General features: G+C 40.2%; 1 protein-coding gene across 2 annotated transcripts in view; it reads right to left on the reverse strand.

The window, feature by feature from the left end:
* The window catches only part of LOC121918882 (collagen alpha-1(XIX) chain-like), a 134,787-nt gene that overhangs the window by 84,951 nt on the left and 31,515 nt on the right, over positions 1-18,321 (reverse strand). Inside the window, exons 3-4 of one of the 2 annotated variants that reach the window (XM_042444899.1) lie at positions 14,919-14,993; positions 14,326-14,425 (exon numbers count right to left, since the gene is read on the reverse strand). In XM_042444899.1, the coding sequence (XP_042300833.1) occupies positions 14,326-14,425; positions 14,919-14,993 (175 nt within the window). The remainder of the gene's footprint in view (positions 1-14,325; positions 14,426-14,918; positions 14,994-18,321) is intronic. The other variant, XM_042444900.1, reaches the window with a different exon arrangement.

Here is an 18,321-nt window from a genome sequence, read left to right on the forward strand (position 1 = left end):
GCTTACAATCTAAAAGACACGACACAAAAGGAGAAGGGAATGGTGGTGGGGAAGGGGATGAAGTCCAGTGGTTCTTCTCTCCCTCTGATGCCTGGACCAAGGCAGATGGACTAGAGGGAGGGCTCTTCTTCTTCAGACATTATGTCTAAAATGTCCTGATTTTGTGGGATAGTTTTGGAATCCAGTTTCTGGATGGCATTTGGGCACTTAGCCTCCTGTGTAATAAACTCCCTGGAAAGGATCAAGAGAGGGGAGCAACCTGATGCTGTCCAGCTGAGGCCAGGTATCAGCCTGTGACCATCTTCTCAGTCTCCCCTTGGGTGAAACACCTGAGCCCTAAGGCCAATGCAATAACTGGGTTGCTTTCCAGATGATCAGGCAAAGCCAGGCACTCCTCCCCAAGTAATAGGATTTTATAAGTGAGAGCAAAATCCACAAGTCCACCTCAAGAAATGTGTGAATTATTCTTTAGAGCCGTACTGTCACATATCTTCTCAGTGACACATACAGCTGGGTGGTGAAACTGTAACTATATGTTGCTGAATCCAAATTCCTATTGGCCCTGGACAGTCTAGCCATGATGAGGTATGATGGGAACAGAAGTTCATCTACCTTTGGAAGTCTGCAGGCTCCCCATCTCTGATCTTGAGCAACAACAGTACAAGGTAAGGGGGAGGAGAGACTTCCTTCTTGTCTAGGGGAAATGTGGGCTCTGTTTTTCTGGCAGCAGTGCTGGAGAAGTTGATTAGAACACTGGTGCTGGAGCACTGCTGTTGCTGTTGCTGTTGTGTGTGTGTGTTTTAAGGAGTAGGAGTTGGAAAGCTACCGCTCTTTAAACTAGGCTAGCTGTGAAGGGCAACGAAGTGCTCAGGAGGGTTGCTGCCTGAGGTGAGAAGGTGAAGTCACAGTGGAAATTACCAACTGCTCCTGCAAGCTAGTTACATCTTTTTAAAACATGCTCTTTTTAAGAGCTCATGTTTTCTATTAAACTTTTGGCTATTCTGAATTATTTACCTCATGGCTGTTTGAACTGGCAGCTGATGTTAACAGTTCAGTTGCACCAGCATTATAGTGCTGAATTGAGCATGCTTTTTCACCTTCTTAATTGATTTATAGTCTGTGTGTGAAGCCTGCAAAAGAATGTAAAGAATGAAGTCCTGGGCACAAATATCCAGGAAGGGAAGACAGACCAAACGTATACGAAAAGTCACAGCAGGTTCTTTGGATGTGAATAACATGGGGCTCATCTACAATGACAAAAGGAAATGGCCTCACCTTGCATTTTTCTGGTCTGCAGTGATTCTACAAGCACACATCAACCTATCAGCCAATAGCCCTTACTGTTTGCCTGTCAATCCATTGGATCCACTCTAGTTGGATGCCTCCCCATCCAATCCCCTTTCCCCCTTTGCCACCCCAGTAAGTGAGTAAATTTTATGTGTACGCACACTTACACACAATGGAGAAGGAAAAAACAAAATTATATTTTATTCATCTTTTATTTATGAAAATGTTCAGCCATGAGATCAGAGGTGAGGGTTTAGATCAGGATATTCCCTTCCTCGTCTTCTCCCTATCCAACTGTTGTGGTTGTTATTACTCTTTTTTACTCTTCCTCCTTCCAATTGTCCCTCCTCTATTCACTTGCTCATGTGCAGAGATTTCATGTTTTCCCTCCCCCAACCCCCCATATATACATTGCAGATCTCCACATGAGTGATTAAATGATCAGGGTGTGTGTGAAAGAGATCTGCACATGAATGACTTACCAAGAGAATGATGGGGGGTTGATGTGCATACTCCATTCATTGAAGTGAAAATAAAGATGACACAATGCTAATTAGATGGAGGAAGGATTGGAGTGGGGTAAAAGTAAAACAGTAAAAACAAGCTCAACACCTGAATGAGGAAAAGGGAGAGGGTAGCCCAATCTAACCCCTCACAACTGATCTCATGGCTGAACATACACCGAAGCAGAAAAACATGGCAACATACACCAGCTACGCTGGACCAAACTATTCTCACATCCAATTCCATACTGACATTGCTGTGGAGAGCACTCCACATGTATACACATATTTCCAGATTTTTCACAGTAATGTGGAATAAATTCCCACTTTTTTCTCTTCAGATTAAAGCCCTGAGGCACTGAAGAGGCTCGGATTTGGCCTGCATCATCCCACGTGTCATCTGGACTTCTTGCTGTGAAAATAAGGTGAGATTGTGAAGTCGAAGGCTTTCATGGCTGGTGTCCATAGTTTTCTGTGTGTTTTCCTGGGTATGTAGTTGCGGCCTGGAAGAGTCTATTCCTGACATTTCTCCTGCATCTGTGGCTGGCATCTTCAGAGGGTGGTGGCATGAAAGTATGTGGGGTATATATACTTGTGTGACTCTTGGTTGGGAGGAAGCCTCAGAGTGGGAGGATATGCAAGAGGATATGTGCGCCTATTTAATTAGCAATCAATTGTCTGCAGAGAAACTACCTGACCCTGGATGATGTTCTTTTGCATGTACTGAGTCTTAATTTTGGTGTTCTTCAGAACTGGTAGCCAAACTTTGCTTTGAAATCCACAAGCACCTGGACATCTTCAACAGGAACGAAAAAACACTGAAAATAAACAAAATTTGACTACCAGTCCAGAAGAACACCAGAATTAAGACATGCAAATGAGCACCACCCAAGGTCAGGGGATTCCCCCACAGAGTTTGGATAGCTAATTAAATAGACACACATTCACCTTACCTATCCTCCCACACTGAGGCCTTTCCATTCAAAAATGACCAACATACATAATCATTTCCTCCCAACCAAGGGTCACACAAGAGTGTGTGTGTGTGTGTGTGTGTGTGTGTGTACACACATACATACACACCCCACAAACTTCCATGCCACCACCCTCTGAAGATGCCAGCCATAGATGCAGGCAAAACATCAGGAATAAACTCTTCCAAAACGTGGCCACATAGCCCGAAAAACCCACAGAAAACTATGAGGTGAGATTGTTTTATTTGGCCCATGCAGACATGTTCTGGGTCCCTACTCTCTATGAGCTCAATGCAACCCTCTTTCTTCTCAAAATCTAATTTTTACCTCCCTTTCCATCACAGTTTCAGTTTGGCTCCTTTTTAAACCTGCTTCCTTCCCTAGGTTGGAAAGAATCGGTGCTACAACTACAGGGTTATATGTGCACTTTTTATCTCTTCTTATGCATCTCTGATTATTATGCAGAACTGTATGTACTTCATCAATTATTTATTATATCTGTTCAGTTGCACAGAGCTTGGAAAATTATTTGTTTAAATTAGTGCATTAGACATTAGCCATGATGGCCCCTTCCAAAAGTAACTTGGTAGTAATTACTTTCTATGGTCCAAAACACACTGCAGAAATAATCCAGTCTGAGACTGCTTTAACTGCCCGAGGTCAGTGCTAAGGAATGCTGGGAATTATAGTTTACTGTGGCACCAGAGCTCTCTGATGAGAAGGCTAAATGTTTCACATAACTACAATTTCCAGAATTCTCTACCATTGGGTCAGGGCAGTTAAAGCGGTCTCAAACTGGATTACTTCTGCAGTGCGTTTTGGACCTATTTGTTCCTTTATGGGAAATAGGTTGCTGCTATCATCATCATCATCATCTAACATGGATTTGTAAAACAAGTGAAGGACAAAAATTGCAAACTTCTCCTCCAAACCATTCATCATTATGTTTTAAAAACAAAGACAAAATGACATTACCAATCGTTATGTTATTTTATTTAAATAATGTTGCCCACTCACTGTCCCAAAACGGATTACAGATAACATAATTCCTTGTGATCCATTAGTAATTGAGGCCCGTTCCACACGGGCATATAGTACGCGCAGAGCGCGTACTAGGGTTAGGAAGGGGAGTGACTTTTTCATGCCCCAACCCTAGTACGCGCTCTGCGCGTACAAAATGGCGGTGCCCTATACAGCCGGGCCCCGCCATGTTGACGTCACGGACGCGTAGCGTCCAGACGTCGCACCGTGTAAATGATGCGGTGAGTGAGCCATTGGCACCTCGCCATGTCATTTCCGTGACGCAAGAAGCGCCATTTTGGCATTTCTTCTTGGCGGTGGGAAGCCTCGTGGTTTGGCCGCTGGGGCTTCTTGCCGCCGTTAATGATGGCGCAGGCAGACCGCCACTTTGCGGTGGTCTGTAACGCGCTTGAGTCTCCCTCATCTGGAATTCTGAAATCCAAAATATTTGCCCAAAAAAACAAAGGTTTTTTTCCCCACAGGTGGCTGAGATAGTGATACCTTTGCTTTCTGATCATTCAATAGACACACACTTTGTTTCATACACAGCTATTAAAATATTACGTATAAAATTAGCATCAGGCTATGTATATAAAGTGCATAAGAAACATAAATCAATTTGGTGTTTAGACTTGGTCCCATCTCCCATTATGTACGTATCTACAATACAAGTATTCCAAAATCCGCCCCCCAAACACCTCTGGTTCCAAGCATTTTAGATAAGGGGGACTGAACCTGTGTTCCCAAGCACTGTATGTACTGTAGTCTACTCTCCGCTGATTTCTCAAGGAGTTAATTAAAATCATAACAGTTTTCTTGTACTTGTACAACACACATGGATTATGGAGATCTTAGCTGAAGCTAAAAGAATGAGAATTAGTTCATGTATGCACGTCCAAGAGACCATTTGAAAAGATAGCCTCCTTATCATCTCTCCCAAAGAAAAAAAGGTGTAAAGAATTATCAAAGACTGATTTGAACAAACAGGAATATTCCCTGGTCAACAGGACAGCCGGAGTCCATGTATTTTTATGCATTTATTTGTAAAATAATTGCATAGCATTGACACAGTGAAATTTTACTTTTTGAAATTCCCGAAGTTTGAATATAAAGAGTCAGATCTTATGCTGAGTGCTCTAAATTCTTAACTGACGCAATGAGACTTCAGTGTGCTGAGCCTATAAAAGATTCAAGAAGCAGTAGAGACTGGCGGTCTATGATTGGTAAGCATAATGGCAGAAATCTCTCACCTAGTTTATACAGTACAGCCTTCTAAATTTCCCTGTTAGAACACTGCATTAAGTCCAATGACTTATTTATTTAAAACTTCAATAAAAATTCATCAGACATCAAAAAGCTGAGACTGATAATTCTGATTAAATCAAATGCTCAGCTGAATAGAAACAGACAAAGATGGCACAAACCATTCTGCACACATCCTGACAGCATTTGATTCAAAATAAATATAGATCCTTCTATTCTTGTCGGCAGGGCCAAACTGCACATAACATTAACTACGTGACTAGCAACCACTTCATGTGTTTTTAGAAATTACATACTAAGTTTGTAGAGAGGTTGTTACCAACCTGGGATGCAGTGGTATTTAAACATTCCACAGTTTCAGTCTCAGGAACACACAGGAATTAAATACACACACACATGCACACACAAAAAGGAAGTAACACTGCGGGAAAGCTCATACTTTACTTAATGGTAGAGTACTAATTGTCATAGAGAAGAGATTACAGAAATTGTGATAGGTGCAGGAAGCACCATAGTGCAATTTTAAAAAATCTATAACGTGGTTGCTAATCATGCCTTTATCATCTCTTGTAGTTACTAAATCCTTGTGTATAAAAGACTTTCATTCATATATTCATGAATATTCATTCAAATAGCAGAGTTCTCTTTGTTTGTTTTTTTGCTTTGTGGCAAAGGGAATAGGATCTATGAAAATGCCAAAATTATACCTATGTTCTAAGCCATTTTGGACTCTAAAAAATCTGAGTAGAAAAAGTAAAGCATAAAACCACTTTTGGTTATACAAAATTAAAGAAACTGGTTTCCAAAGTTGTGCTCATACATTCATCTCCTTCAACCATGAAAAATACTTTGTGGCAGAGTGATAAAAATTGCAAACAGCTAACCACCAAGATGTTGTTTGTACAGTCAAGAAGCTTTACTAATTGACCAAGCCTTAATGAATATCAGGATGTTTAGAATAAATTAAGTGCTTAATTATCTTTGCTTTTAAAAGTTGCCAGCTTTCACACCCCTGGTAAGTTACTGCGTTTAAATAACTCCAAATCCCAATTCTTCCAATGTCACGATCTGTTTTTGAACATTTTCAGCTAACCATAGAATTTAGTGTTCCAGTAGTGTAATCTTAAGCTCTATTAATACATTCTCAACCTTATTTACATTGATACACAGGGAATGACAACAAAAACAGGCAGGCTACCTCTGGCCTCATTTGTTACCATTCTCATTGCCCCCATGTTATCATGAGCATTGTCAGTGGGAGGTTCTGTGTCTGTCAAGACTCTTTATGAAATGCTCAGCCCTGGAAAATCAGATTTCTGTGTTACCCTGGAGGAACTTTCCCTGACAATGCTCCACAATATTACACCCCAGGCACTTGCTACTCTTTAGTATAGAAATTTGTCTGGAACAGGAGGAAGATGACAAGACCAACAACTGGGAAGAGGTGGTGGTGAAATCAGCATGCTCATTTTCCTTCTTTGTACAGTACCTTGCAGAAGTATTCCCCCTCCCTTTAATTTTTCCACATTATGTTATGTTATAATTTGAAACTGAAACAAATACTTAATTATTATGCCTCAAGAAAATTATTTTGTACCTGCACAGTATAGATCCACTTCAATTTCAGATTGTAAAACAACAAAATGAGGAAAAGTCAAGGCCAGGACGTGAATATTTTTTTCAGGAAAATGTATGTTAGTGTAAGTGACATTTACTACAGATACCCTGAATAAGCCTACACATAATTACTTTATTGGGGAAGGAGAAGAAAACTCTCTCTAAAACCACTGGGAAAAGAGACCAGGATTTTGTGAGTCAAAATCAGATTAATTTCAGATTGGACGAAGGATCTGGAGGCATTCATGTGCATGCAGTGAGCAGATTCCAAGAATCTGGTGTAGGAACATGCTTATATTTGTATCCCATCATCAACACAACCAAGCAATTTCAACAATGTATTTAATTTGTTTTGTTTAGCCAAATGTCAACATCCACAATGGTTGTAACGTTATCAAAATATTTATTTTTGAATTTTTCATCAAAAAGGTGAGGGATGCAAAAATATACAGACAAACAGACAGACAGACAGATATGGCTGAGTCTCCTTTCAAAAATATTTGTTGTTGTGTGCCTTCAAGTCATTTCCAACTTATGGCAGGCCTTAAGTGAAGCTACCACAGGGTTTACTTGGCAAGATTTGTTCAGTGGAGGTTTGCCATTGCCTTCCCCTGAGGATGAGAACATGTGACTTGCCCAAGATCACCCAATGGGTTTCATGGTCAAGCTGGGAATTGAACCCTGGTCTCCAGAGCTATAGTCCAACACTCAAAGCATACACCATTTATATATGCAATAGGGATTTGGATATGTGCTTCACAAGCAACCCTTCTCCTACTCCATGTGGGAAACCTGGTGGCACAGTGGTTCAATGCCTGTACTGCAGTCACTCTCTCACAAACCACAAGGTTGTGAGTTCAATACCAGCCAGGGGCTCTGGGTCAACTCAGCCTTGCATCCTTCCATACGTTGCTAAAATGAGTACCCAGTTTATTGGGGGCAATTAGCTTTCACTTGGTAAGCTGTATAGAAATGTACCTGCTGTTGCTAAACTGCTTTTTATATCCAGGAAAGATTCAAAACTACCTTTTCACACAGCATTAGATATCTGTTTTGTTTCACTTTGTTTTGTTTTGTTTTTTTGTGGCAGGATTCCCTTTGCCTCCATGCAGGTTCTTGGCAATGTGTAAAGCAACTATTCAGATTCACAGAATTTTCATATCTGGTCATGTAAGACTTGTACCCATAAAGGTTCTTATACTTTGCATAAGACATATGCCAAGCAGTCTCCAAACAAGCTTTACCACACATATTTTTGAAAATGTAATTCTCCACATTCATTCCTTTGTTGACAGAAACATCCATTGAAATTCTATCCTCTTATTAACGGGGGAATTTTCTGATGTGGAAAATTGAGAAAAACAAGAAATTTTCATATGCTTATTGTTATGCTTCATGGGCTTAATTAAAGGAACATACATTGATCCAAGTAGAAGACAAAGAAGAAGAAAACACTAAAAAAAAAGCTTATATTACCTTGTGGTTATAGCTCTATTAAAAACAATGTATTGTAAGAATTAGTGTTACTTATTCTTGGTCATCAGTACTATGTTGATTATTTAGCTTTTAGCTTTTCAGTATTTTGCCAAGCTCAATTCATGCAAATAGGCTGACTTTGCGAGACTCTTCCTTTCCTCCCTCAACCTACAAATACGCCATGTCCTTTTAGAAGTCTGGAAAGGAATTTAGGGACTCAAGAGTACTTCCTCCAGACCTATGTCCAAATTTGGTTCTAAACCACCATTTCTGTGGTTATGGAAGATTAATGTAGCATATTCCTATAGTACAATGCTACAGATATTTACTTTGCCCACTACGCTGGGAGTTTGGCTTCCTAATAAATGTGCTTAAGATTACAACTGAATGCTGTACTCTCATTTCCTCCACTATTTCACAAATGAAAACTGGGACATGTGTAGTCAAGCAACATCAGACTATGGTCAAGTTGGCAAAAAGGTATTAATCAAAAAGAACACATGTCCTAGGAGAGAGTGCAGCAGTGTGCTTTTGCATGAGTCTACTGTAAAGAGCAAGATTTCCCCCTCTGCTCCCTGCCAAGTCAACTAAGTGCAATTACTTTTGTATTCTGAACACAGTTTTCAGCAAATGAAGTAAGCTGAGGAGGAGGAGGGAGAAACTGGGGCTGAATCTGCACGGCAGAAATAACTCAGTTTGACACCACTTTAACTGTCATAGCTCAGTGCTATGGAGTTCTTGGAGTTTTATGAGTCATTTAGACTTCTCTGTTAGAGAGCTCTGGTGCCACAACAAACTACAATTCCAGAATCCCCAATGTGTGTCTGTGCTGGCTGACGAATTGGGGTAGGATTGTAATCCAAAAAAGTAACCTTTCCAAGTTTGTTCTCAATGCTGCCCTCTTCAGGAATACAGAGAGGACATGAATACATCAACAGCACTATCCTACACCTTTGTATTCAGAAGTACAGTATATCTTACAGATTTCAGTGGGATACTGTTCCAAGTGCATTTCTAGCAGTTCCCAGAATTCAAAAGCACTGAACCATGGGAGTTAAAGTGATGTCAAACTGGATTCTTTCTGCAGTGCAGTGCTGCCTGGGACATTTTAAAAGCATCTGAAAAGTGGGGTGACATTGGGCCTGTCCATTATAAATCAAGACAGTGGACAGAAATGCAGTTTTGGGCTGCACATGGGACAGAATCTCACTGAAATCTGTAAAATATACTTCTAAATACAAATGTATAAGATAGTGCTATTAATATGTATTCATGTCCTCTCTGTGTGTCCTGAAAAGAGCAGCATTGAGAACAAAACTTGGAAAAGTTACTTTTTTGGATTACAAATTCCCCCCCCCCCCCATCCCTCAGCCTGCACAGACATTCATCGAGGATTCTGGAAAATATAAGGTTTTCTTTTTTTAAGGGCTTTTAAAATTCTGATGGGAACATGCTGGTTATACCACACTGTAGATTTATTTTTTAAGAAAACTGTTTTCATGTAAAATATCGTTCTGAGGCTTTGCCTCCCACCCCAGCCCCATTTTGGTCAGTCATAAAGAGGCTTACCAAAAAATGTAGGACCACCTACAATTTTAAATTCAGCGTACTTATAAACAAGGATTAATACCCTGTTAATCTATTTAGTGTGGGAACTGAAAACCATAGTGTTGACAGTGGAATGAGGACAAATAGTTTTCAAGCATCTATTGAGAGGCGGCATGCAGGCTATTGTATAACTCTGAATGACAGAAGTGGATTTCTTTAATATTCTATGAAGATTCTGAAAACCCCTGGTACAGACATGAAACCAATAATTTTCTAAGATTTTTTTAAAGGGAATCATATTGTTAAACAATATTTCAACAAACATTTTATATTATTAATTTAACTATTTAATTTAGTTATATTCTGACTTTCAGAATTACAAACATTCCCCAACCACATGGAAGGTTCCCAGTCAGAATTAGTGTAATACATGCTTATGTAGCCTCTAACATTTTACAGATGAAAGCCAGGCCACATGTGAACATGCGACATCCAAGTGCGATTAAACTGGCAAGATGCATTAATGGGGAAGCACATTACCTAAGAGATACTACAACAGTTTGCTTTTGCCTGAGTCTACTGGGAAGATGCTACCCTCCTCTCTGTCTCTTCTCTCCTGTCTGCTCTGCTGGGTTAACTATGTATAAACTACTTTGTACTCTGAACTCAGTTTGCAGTAATGAACATAAGCGGATGACAAAAGGGCAAAATGGGAAGAGGAATGAGAAACCGGGGCATTTGGAAAACAGCTGAACAGTAGAATAGCAGAGGATTAATTAGAGATGTCCCTGCGAAAAGGGGACAGTTGGAGGGTAAGTGCCTTGTTGTGTGCCTTCAAGTCATTTCTGACCCTAAACTGAACTTATCATGGAGTTTTCTGGGGCTGAGAGCATGTGATTTGCCCCAAGGTCACCCAGTGGGTTTCCATAGCCAACTGGGGAATCAAACCAAGTCTCCAAAGGTCACAGTCTGATGCTCAAACCACTACACCACACTAGCTGAGTAAGTGCTTACTGGTGAAGGGAAAAATTATCCTAAACTGCATGAAATTATTCAAAACAACATGTGCATTAGCTTTAATCCTAAAAGCTAAACAGTGGGGCACCATTCTCGAAATACAACAATGTTCCACACTTAAATAGTTAAAGATGTTTTAGAGAGAGCAGCAGTAATAGGGTTAAGTAGTTTTCAGTAACCTCCTCATCTTATATCCATCTATCTTAAACAGTCTGAGATATAAACTGTTACTCTTGGGATATTTGCCCATCTTCTCTTCCTGCATCTCTGTTCTCTTACTTCTACCAAAAGTGACAATAGCTTATTTCAATGATTGTTTAGAGTCCTTAGGGAGCTTTTCTTTCCTCTGCAAAACTCCTAGTGAAATAGCTTGTGCAACATCTCATGGAATGTCTATGAAATGACTTGCCTACGTGGAATTAAAGTACTCGATTTTATACTTGTATAAGGACAAAAATGGAACTTCCACAAGAGGGGGAAGTTTTGTGCAAGTGTTAATCATTATTTTCTTTACTCCTTAACCAGAATCACTACCTGTTGTACACACATACTTGCTCTCCATCAAGTGTTTTATTCAAAGTTAAGACCAAGGTTCATAACTTAAGGGCCAGGTTCTCCCATACAAAGCTACTCATATGTTACACTTGTCCTTAGAGGAGTTGTGCACATGGTTCAAATAAAACATTCCTATCTTCTTGGCGGGGAGTCTGAACAACACCTGACCAAATCCCTGGTTATGGTGCAAATTGTCTGAATGATGTCCAGCCACTTCAGCACCAAACATGCCATTGTTGTTGTTATATGCCTTCAAATGGTTTCCAACTTATGGCGACCCTGAGGTGACCTTATCATGGGGTTTTCTTGGAAAGATTTGTTCAGAGGAAGTTTGCCATTGCCTTTTCCTGAGGCTGAGAGCATGTGACTTGTCCAAGATCACCTAGGCGCTTTACAGACCACCCAAAAACAGCGTTCTGCCAGCGCCATCATTTGCTGCGCGGAGGAGCCCCAGCAGCCAAACCGCACGACTCCTCTGTGCAACAAAAAGAAGCTGCAAAATGCCCTTGCGGCATGATAATGACGCCAAGATGTGTGGACGCTAAGCGTCCACTACGTCAAAATGGCAGTGCCCATGTAGAACGGGCGCCGCCATTTTGTATGCACTCGGCGCATACTAGGGTTAGGGGCATGCCGCGTACGTACTTTCCGCCCGTGCGGAACGGGCCCTAGTGAGTTTCATGGCTGAGTGGGGAATTGAACCTTGGTCTCCAGAATCAAAATCCAACTCTCAAACCATGCTGACTCTCTCCAACCCACCATACACCCACTTAAAATGTTTTTTCTAAACTTATATTTTGCTCTGGATCTTCCAAGATGTTGAGCAGCTCTTTACAATGCACCTCACTATGGTGCCCAGTGTTGCCACCACCACAGCATGTCACTCATGCTGAGACCAGAACAAGGCATTCTGACCCCAGAATGAGCAACTTGCTATGGTGGTGCCTGGTGCCACAGTGGAACACATGTGTAAACACTGCCCTGTATTTCAAAGGAATGCTCCAGGTAATGCGGTAATGCAAGGTAAATTCCATAGCTAGACTACTCCAGGCTGCTCCCAGAGTATTCTGGCCCATGTGGACCCAGTCAAAAGGCTTCACACCCTACACGATTCTCATATGAGGTATAATATAGAGGCGTTCTCAGAATCGGGGACTCCCACATGAAAGAGGTTTCTCTCTTTTATATAGCATTCACCTGGCAAAAGTAATAGACTTCTGGGGCTACATAACTGTCAATTTTAAATTGCACAATACGGTCAATATTGCTTTCCTTTTTTTTTTTCTTTCCCCTTTTTTTTTTTTTTCATTATGTTTTTAATATATATATATATATATATATATATACTTAAGATTGTTGTTGTTTTGTTTTGTTTCTGCAAAAATATAATTTCCTTTCCTAAACCAGGAAAGCCCCTTTAAGCAAGTGAAATTCCACTCAAACTTTTCTGGATCGTACCCCTTCTATTCTTTAAATACAACACATTACCAAAGCTGTGCAGCCAATTAGCAATCTAACAATGAAGAGAGTGGGAATAACATCTCCTAGAAACCACACACACACACACACACACACACACCTATATATATATATTTTAAAAACTTACTTTCCAATATTCACGTTGGACAAGGACTCATATTTATATCAATAGCTGCTAGTCTCATTGAAAAATAAAATGGCATCACACAACAGAAGTGGCATGGCATAGTTTACAAGTACTTCTGCTATAGCTGAATGAGTGAAGTGTAAGGGGATACTTTCCAAGCTACTTGACACTTTAAAGTCAGCTTAATTAGATACCCTTTCGTTTCCTGTAGTGGGGAGACTGATGTTCTCTACTCCCTGTATATTAAGAGTCTATTTACATATTCTAAGTGAACATACAAGTCATGTAACATCTGGCTAGACTGCTGCACTTTTTAAAACGACATAATCTGACAAGGTAGAAAAAGATTAAGGCAGCAAAAAAGATTTATTAAACACAGAGAACCTGAGCAAGTGAGATAAATATGTTCTAATGGCAAATATTTGAATTCCTTGGTTCATTTCTTTATTATCTATACTTAAGAAATTACTGTGGCAGCAATTCAGTGCTAACAGTAAGGTGTACCCATAAGAGGTAGGCACAACTACTTTTGGAGATGTTCTTTTCAGCCCCACACCACATCCCACAAGCTCCACAAGAAGGCTCCAAAAAGTGGTTTGGAAATTAAAGTAAGTCCTTGTAAAGAGAGAACAAGAAGGGCAATGAAAAGATAGTGTAAGCAAGCCAGATTCCTTTAAAATGTGCACTCATAACCCCAAACCAGTAGTAAGGGATTTTAAAAGAGGAGTTCTGAGATTTGGAAGATGGGGAAGAATATTTGGATGTGTGTATGAACATCCAAAAGGATCAGAGCTACAGGGTTCTATTGGTGTTCTATATTCAAGTATAAAACAAAGGGAAGGAAGACTGGGTAGGGAATTAAACAGGTATATACAATCTCAACTGAAAACATTTGGTAAATATTCCAATTTCTTTTTTTCCCTCTGGTAAAAACAAAAACCTGAAGAACACTGGTCAACCAACTCTGAATGAACAGTGGAGAAACAAACTCTGAAACCCATATTTAAAATTAAATCATGGGAATTTTCTGCAGATATGAAATAATCCTCTTTTTCACATGTGAATCTTTCTACCTGGCATTAAAGGATTTTAAAAAATAAAAGATTCTTTCAAATATTGTCTTTAAAATGTGGTTGAATTTTAAGATACTGCAGCCACTGTGCAGATAAAGCCATTTCACTTCCATCACAATTTAATTTTGATTTTTTTTCTTGGCATCTTTCAGTTCTTTGATCTAATTACCTTTATTTTATGAATCAGATGACACCCATATGACTGTTTTGAGAAAAAAAATTCTTTGAAGGTTGCAAATGAAACAAATGAAAATCTGCAGAAAAGTAAACTGATCAACACACACACAAAGAGGCAGAGAAATATCAAATAATGAGGATAGTGGGGAAAGAAATGAGTATTAAAAAGCATTCCAGATAGTCTTAACAAGAAAGTATATATTACTTACTGAGAGTCTCTGATAAGAGGTGCATTTCCCAACTTGAAACAGGTTTTTCCAGATCCACATGAAATCTGCCTCAAAGAAAAGCTTTCTGCTAAATCAAAACCTGAAAAACATGACAGAAAGATATCATTTATTGTTCATTTAATGCAGTTTAACAAGGATGGATGAAATCACTGATTTGTGCCATAAGTTTGCTTGTTTTGCTAGACTAACAACTGAAAAGCTATTTCAGATCCCTTGGTTTTGGTTACAGAAATGTCCAGATCTCATTTTCCTTGTACTATCAAATTCTCTTAGCTCTTGACTTGGCAACCTCTGAAGAATGCACACCCTACTTCCTTTTGCAATCTGAATGAATGAGAATGAAAGTGCTCCTCTCTAGAAATGAATGCTAATTTTATGTTAATTATGATAAGCATGAATGGAAAATTAAAAGATGGATGCAAGTGTATTAGCTATGCCACTCTGAAATAAAATGTTCTGCATTACTGACAGGGGCTTTCTAAAAAAAGAAGGGCACTGGTTCATTTTCAAAATCTCAACTACATGTCCAGCTCATTTTGGATTCTATGCCATTTTATATATGGAAAACCTACCTGATGCATCCAATTTCTCATTGTAGACATGGCCAGACTGAGGTCCATCTGTTTTCAATATAGGGCATGTAGTAGCTACAAAAGAATATAAAATATTCTAAACTTGTAAAATAAATTAACAGGCTATGCCACAAGTTCTAGGCTTGCCAGTTCATAAGTGTCCCAAAGATCCTGAAGTTTCCAGGCCAAAAATTGTGACCTAGACATGGGCCTTGGTGTTATCGTTAAGTGTTAGGCATTACTGATCATAGCTTGTCAATCAAACACATACTCATACAGAAAGAGAGAGAGAGAGAGAGAATATATTATTTTTTGTAAATTCAGAAGGGGAATTTTGCTATATTATTATTATTATTATTATTATTATTATTTCTAGCCTGCTTTTCCATAGATCAAAGCAGGTAACAAAATTCAATTCAACATAACAAAAGTACAAAATCCAGCATAGCAATAGTACAGTTAAAACACAATTAACAACAAAATTAAAACAAGGCCAAAAAAAACAATTATACTAGCTGATACAAACATACATCCCATATCCAAACTCTCCCCCCCCCCAGCACACAGCACAGTAGCAGAGAAGGACAATCAGTCACTGCAACTGTACAGCTAGCAGGAACCCAGCCCATCTCCCTCTAAGATGTTACACAGGTATGCAGTTGCGCAGTTGCAGAGATGTAAAGGTCCGTAGGCGGCTTCTCTGGGACGGTACGCAGATGCGCAAGCAGACACCCGAGCCCAGAGAGCCGCCCGGCCACAGCAACCTCAACCGCAACAGTCCCTGAAGGAAATAGGGGCGGGACGAAGGAGGAGGCTGGCTTTAAGCGCTCCGCTGCCACCAGAACGCCCCTCTCTCCGCCTTCCCCCAGCTGTGGCGAACACTCCTCAGTCCTGGCAAGTTGGAGACACCGGGATGTAAAGGTCCGTAGGTGGTTTCTCTGGGACGGTGCGCAGATGCGTAAGAAGACACCCGAGCCCAGAGAGCCGCCCGGCCACAGCAACCCCAACTGCAACAGTCCTTGGAGGAAATAGGCTATTACCTTTAGGGGATTATTTTCAGAGTCTGATTCCCCAGTCATAGAATCATAGAGTTGCATAGAAACCCATTGGGTGACCTCGGTTAAGTCACACACGCTCAGGCTCAGAGGATGGCAATGGTAAACCCCTTCTAAAGAAACTTGCCACGAAAACCTCATGATAGGTTCGCCTTAGGGTGGCCATAAGTCAAAAATGACTTGAAGGCACACAACAACAATATAGAACATTTAATCTACCCTAGCCTACACTAGCCAGAAGATGGATGCAGAGTGGTACCCCAATAACAGGGAGGGAAGGAGGAAGCTAACTATAGGCTCATCTACACTTGCCAAAATACTCTGGGCTGCCTCCAGAATATTCTGGCACTAAATCCGCCCCAAATTCACCCTATACCTTGCTCTCTTCCCCCAGCAATGATGGATGGCTGCCTTCCCATGCAGCCCCTGTTTATCACCCACTGCCACGAGGCATCCAGCCATGGTATCGATGCTGAGTGCCTTGTTCCGACCTCAGAGCAACTCACACTTATAGCAGTAGCACCAAGTGATGAATGGGGATGGCAAGTGAAAAGGCAACTGCCTGCTATCACTGAAAAAAAAAACCCCAAACCCATAGCAAAAGGTGAGTTTTTAAAATGCCGGTTAGAGGGAGGAAAGCCTGAATTGGGTGTGGGCGTCATGAAGACAGACTGGACTGATTGGGGTTTTGGCTATGCATCATGTAAATAAGCTGTAAAGAGCCCAGGTGGACCTTGGGGTAAAACACTCATGTGCACAAGGCCTAAGTAAATATTTAGACCTCTTGGAGAGCCTTTGCAAGGGGCAGCAAGAAATCATCTGTGCTTTGCAAACTGTAGTAACATGCTGCTCTGTTACTTGAAATGGAGATTTCCACGGCCCTTTCCTCCTGCCAAGAGCTGAGCCCACCAAACCTAGAGAATTTGCACCCTCATCTTGTGCCTGCAGATGACCAATGAAAACTGGAAACTCAGAGCCAGGCACTGAGATTTGGCAACCCCATGATGATTTACAACAACAAAACTAATATTAGTATTAGTATCTGTTCGAAAAAATTATACACTCATCCCTCCATATTTGCAGCTTTGTATTTTGCAGATTTGTTTATTCATTGATTTTATTAATATGTTCTTTCTAGGAATATCTAGGTCCTCCAGCACAAGTTTATGGTCAACTTTAATGAAGAGTCACACTGAAAGACCTAAGGATTCCTAGAAAGAACAGTCCATTAGGCATTTCTAGCTCTCCAGTGCAATTCTATGGTTAATGTCTGGCAGATGTTGACCACAGAGTTGCACTGGAGGACTTAGAGATTCCTAGAGAGGTGTCCTTTCAGGTAAAAAAATATAGTGTTCTTGTCATTTGGAGGGGGGTTCACATTCACAGGAATCCTGTGCCCCTAACCCCAGCAAATGCTGAGGGACGAGTACATATTCAAATGCAATGCTGCTGTTCTTTAGAGTATCATTAATAGGTTTTGTTAATTTACAGACTAATAAGCAGACAATAGAATTCTGCCCTGGAGAGTTTACAGTTTAACCCTTAAAATAAGGGGAGGATCACAGTAAATGGAAGAAGATGTAATAAATTCAATTCAGTTCCATGAATGTAGGATTAGTTTTAATGGGAGATGACAACCAAGCGTTGTGCTAAAGGCTTCTCAGAAAAAGTGGGATTGGAGGAAAGATGTGAAGGAAAAAGTAGAACTATGAAGCTTCTCCAGAAGGTCGGGAGCAAGGAGCAACAAGAGAGAAGAGGGAGAATTCTTTGAAAGAGGTTTTTTGAAAGTGAGTGTAGAGCTGGAAATCTTAGGCAGTGATCTATCCATGTCTGAGAGCAAAGAGACAGGAGGATCATGGCAATGCAGAGAGGTAGGGGTTTTTGAAGGTAAGGATAAACCATGTTAGTTGGAATATGGTTGTTAACTGACATAAAAATAAATAAGAATGGGGAGTTTGTCCAGGAACAGAGAAGAAGTCAGTATAGGGATTCACAACCTTTTAATTTGGAAATATGTTTAGCAACCTGTGAGGTGGATCTTTGTGTTTCCAATTCTACCAAAGTAAAAACAACAGCAAAACCAAACAAAATAAAACAAAAACTGGTTTGGTTTGCTGAAACTTCAAATGGGATGCTTGTTCATATCCCCCCTTTCCTCATCTGGACCTCCTTTTCTTATCTGTTCATTTTTTTTTCTTTAACAAATGTTGTATTGATACCATAGTTCAGGCAAGTTCTCAGTTCCTTCATCCTTTTGTTTTAAAATTTTTGCTAAATTTAATTTTGCTAGAGAACAACACTAAGCATTTCCCAATAATGCACTGGGAATTAAAAGTGTGAAGTGAGGA

Source organism: Sceloporus undulatus, chromosome 1 (genome assembly GCF_019175285.1).
Source record: "Sceloporus undulatus isolate JIND9_A2432 ecotype Alabama chromosome 1, SceUnd_v1.1, whole genome shotgun sequence".
NCBI lineage: Eukaryota > Metazoa > Chordata > Lepidosauria > Squamata > Phrynosomatidae > Sceloporus > Sceloporus undulatus.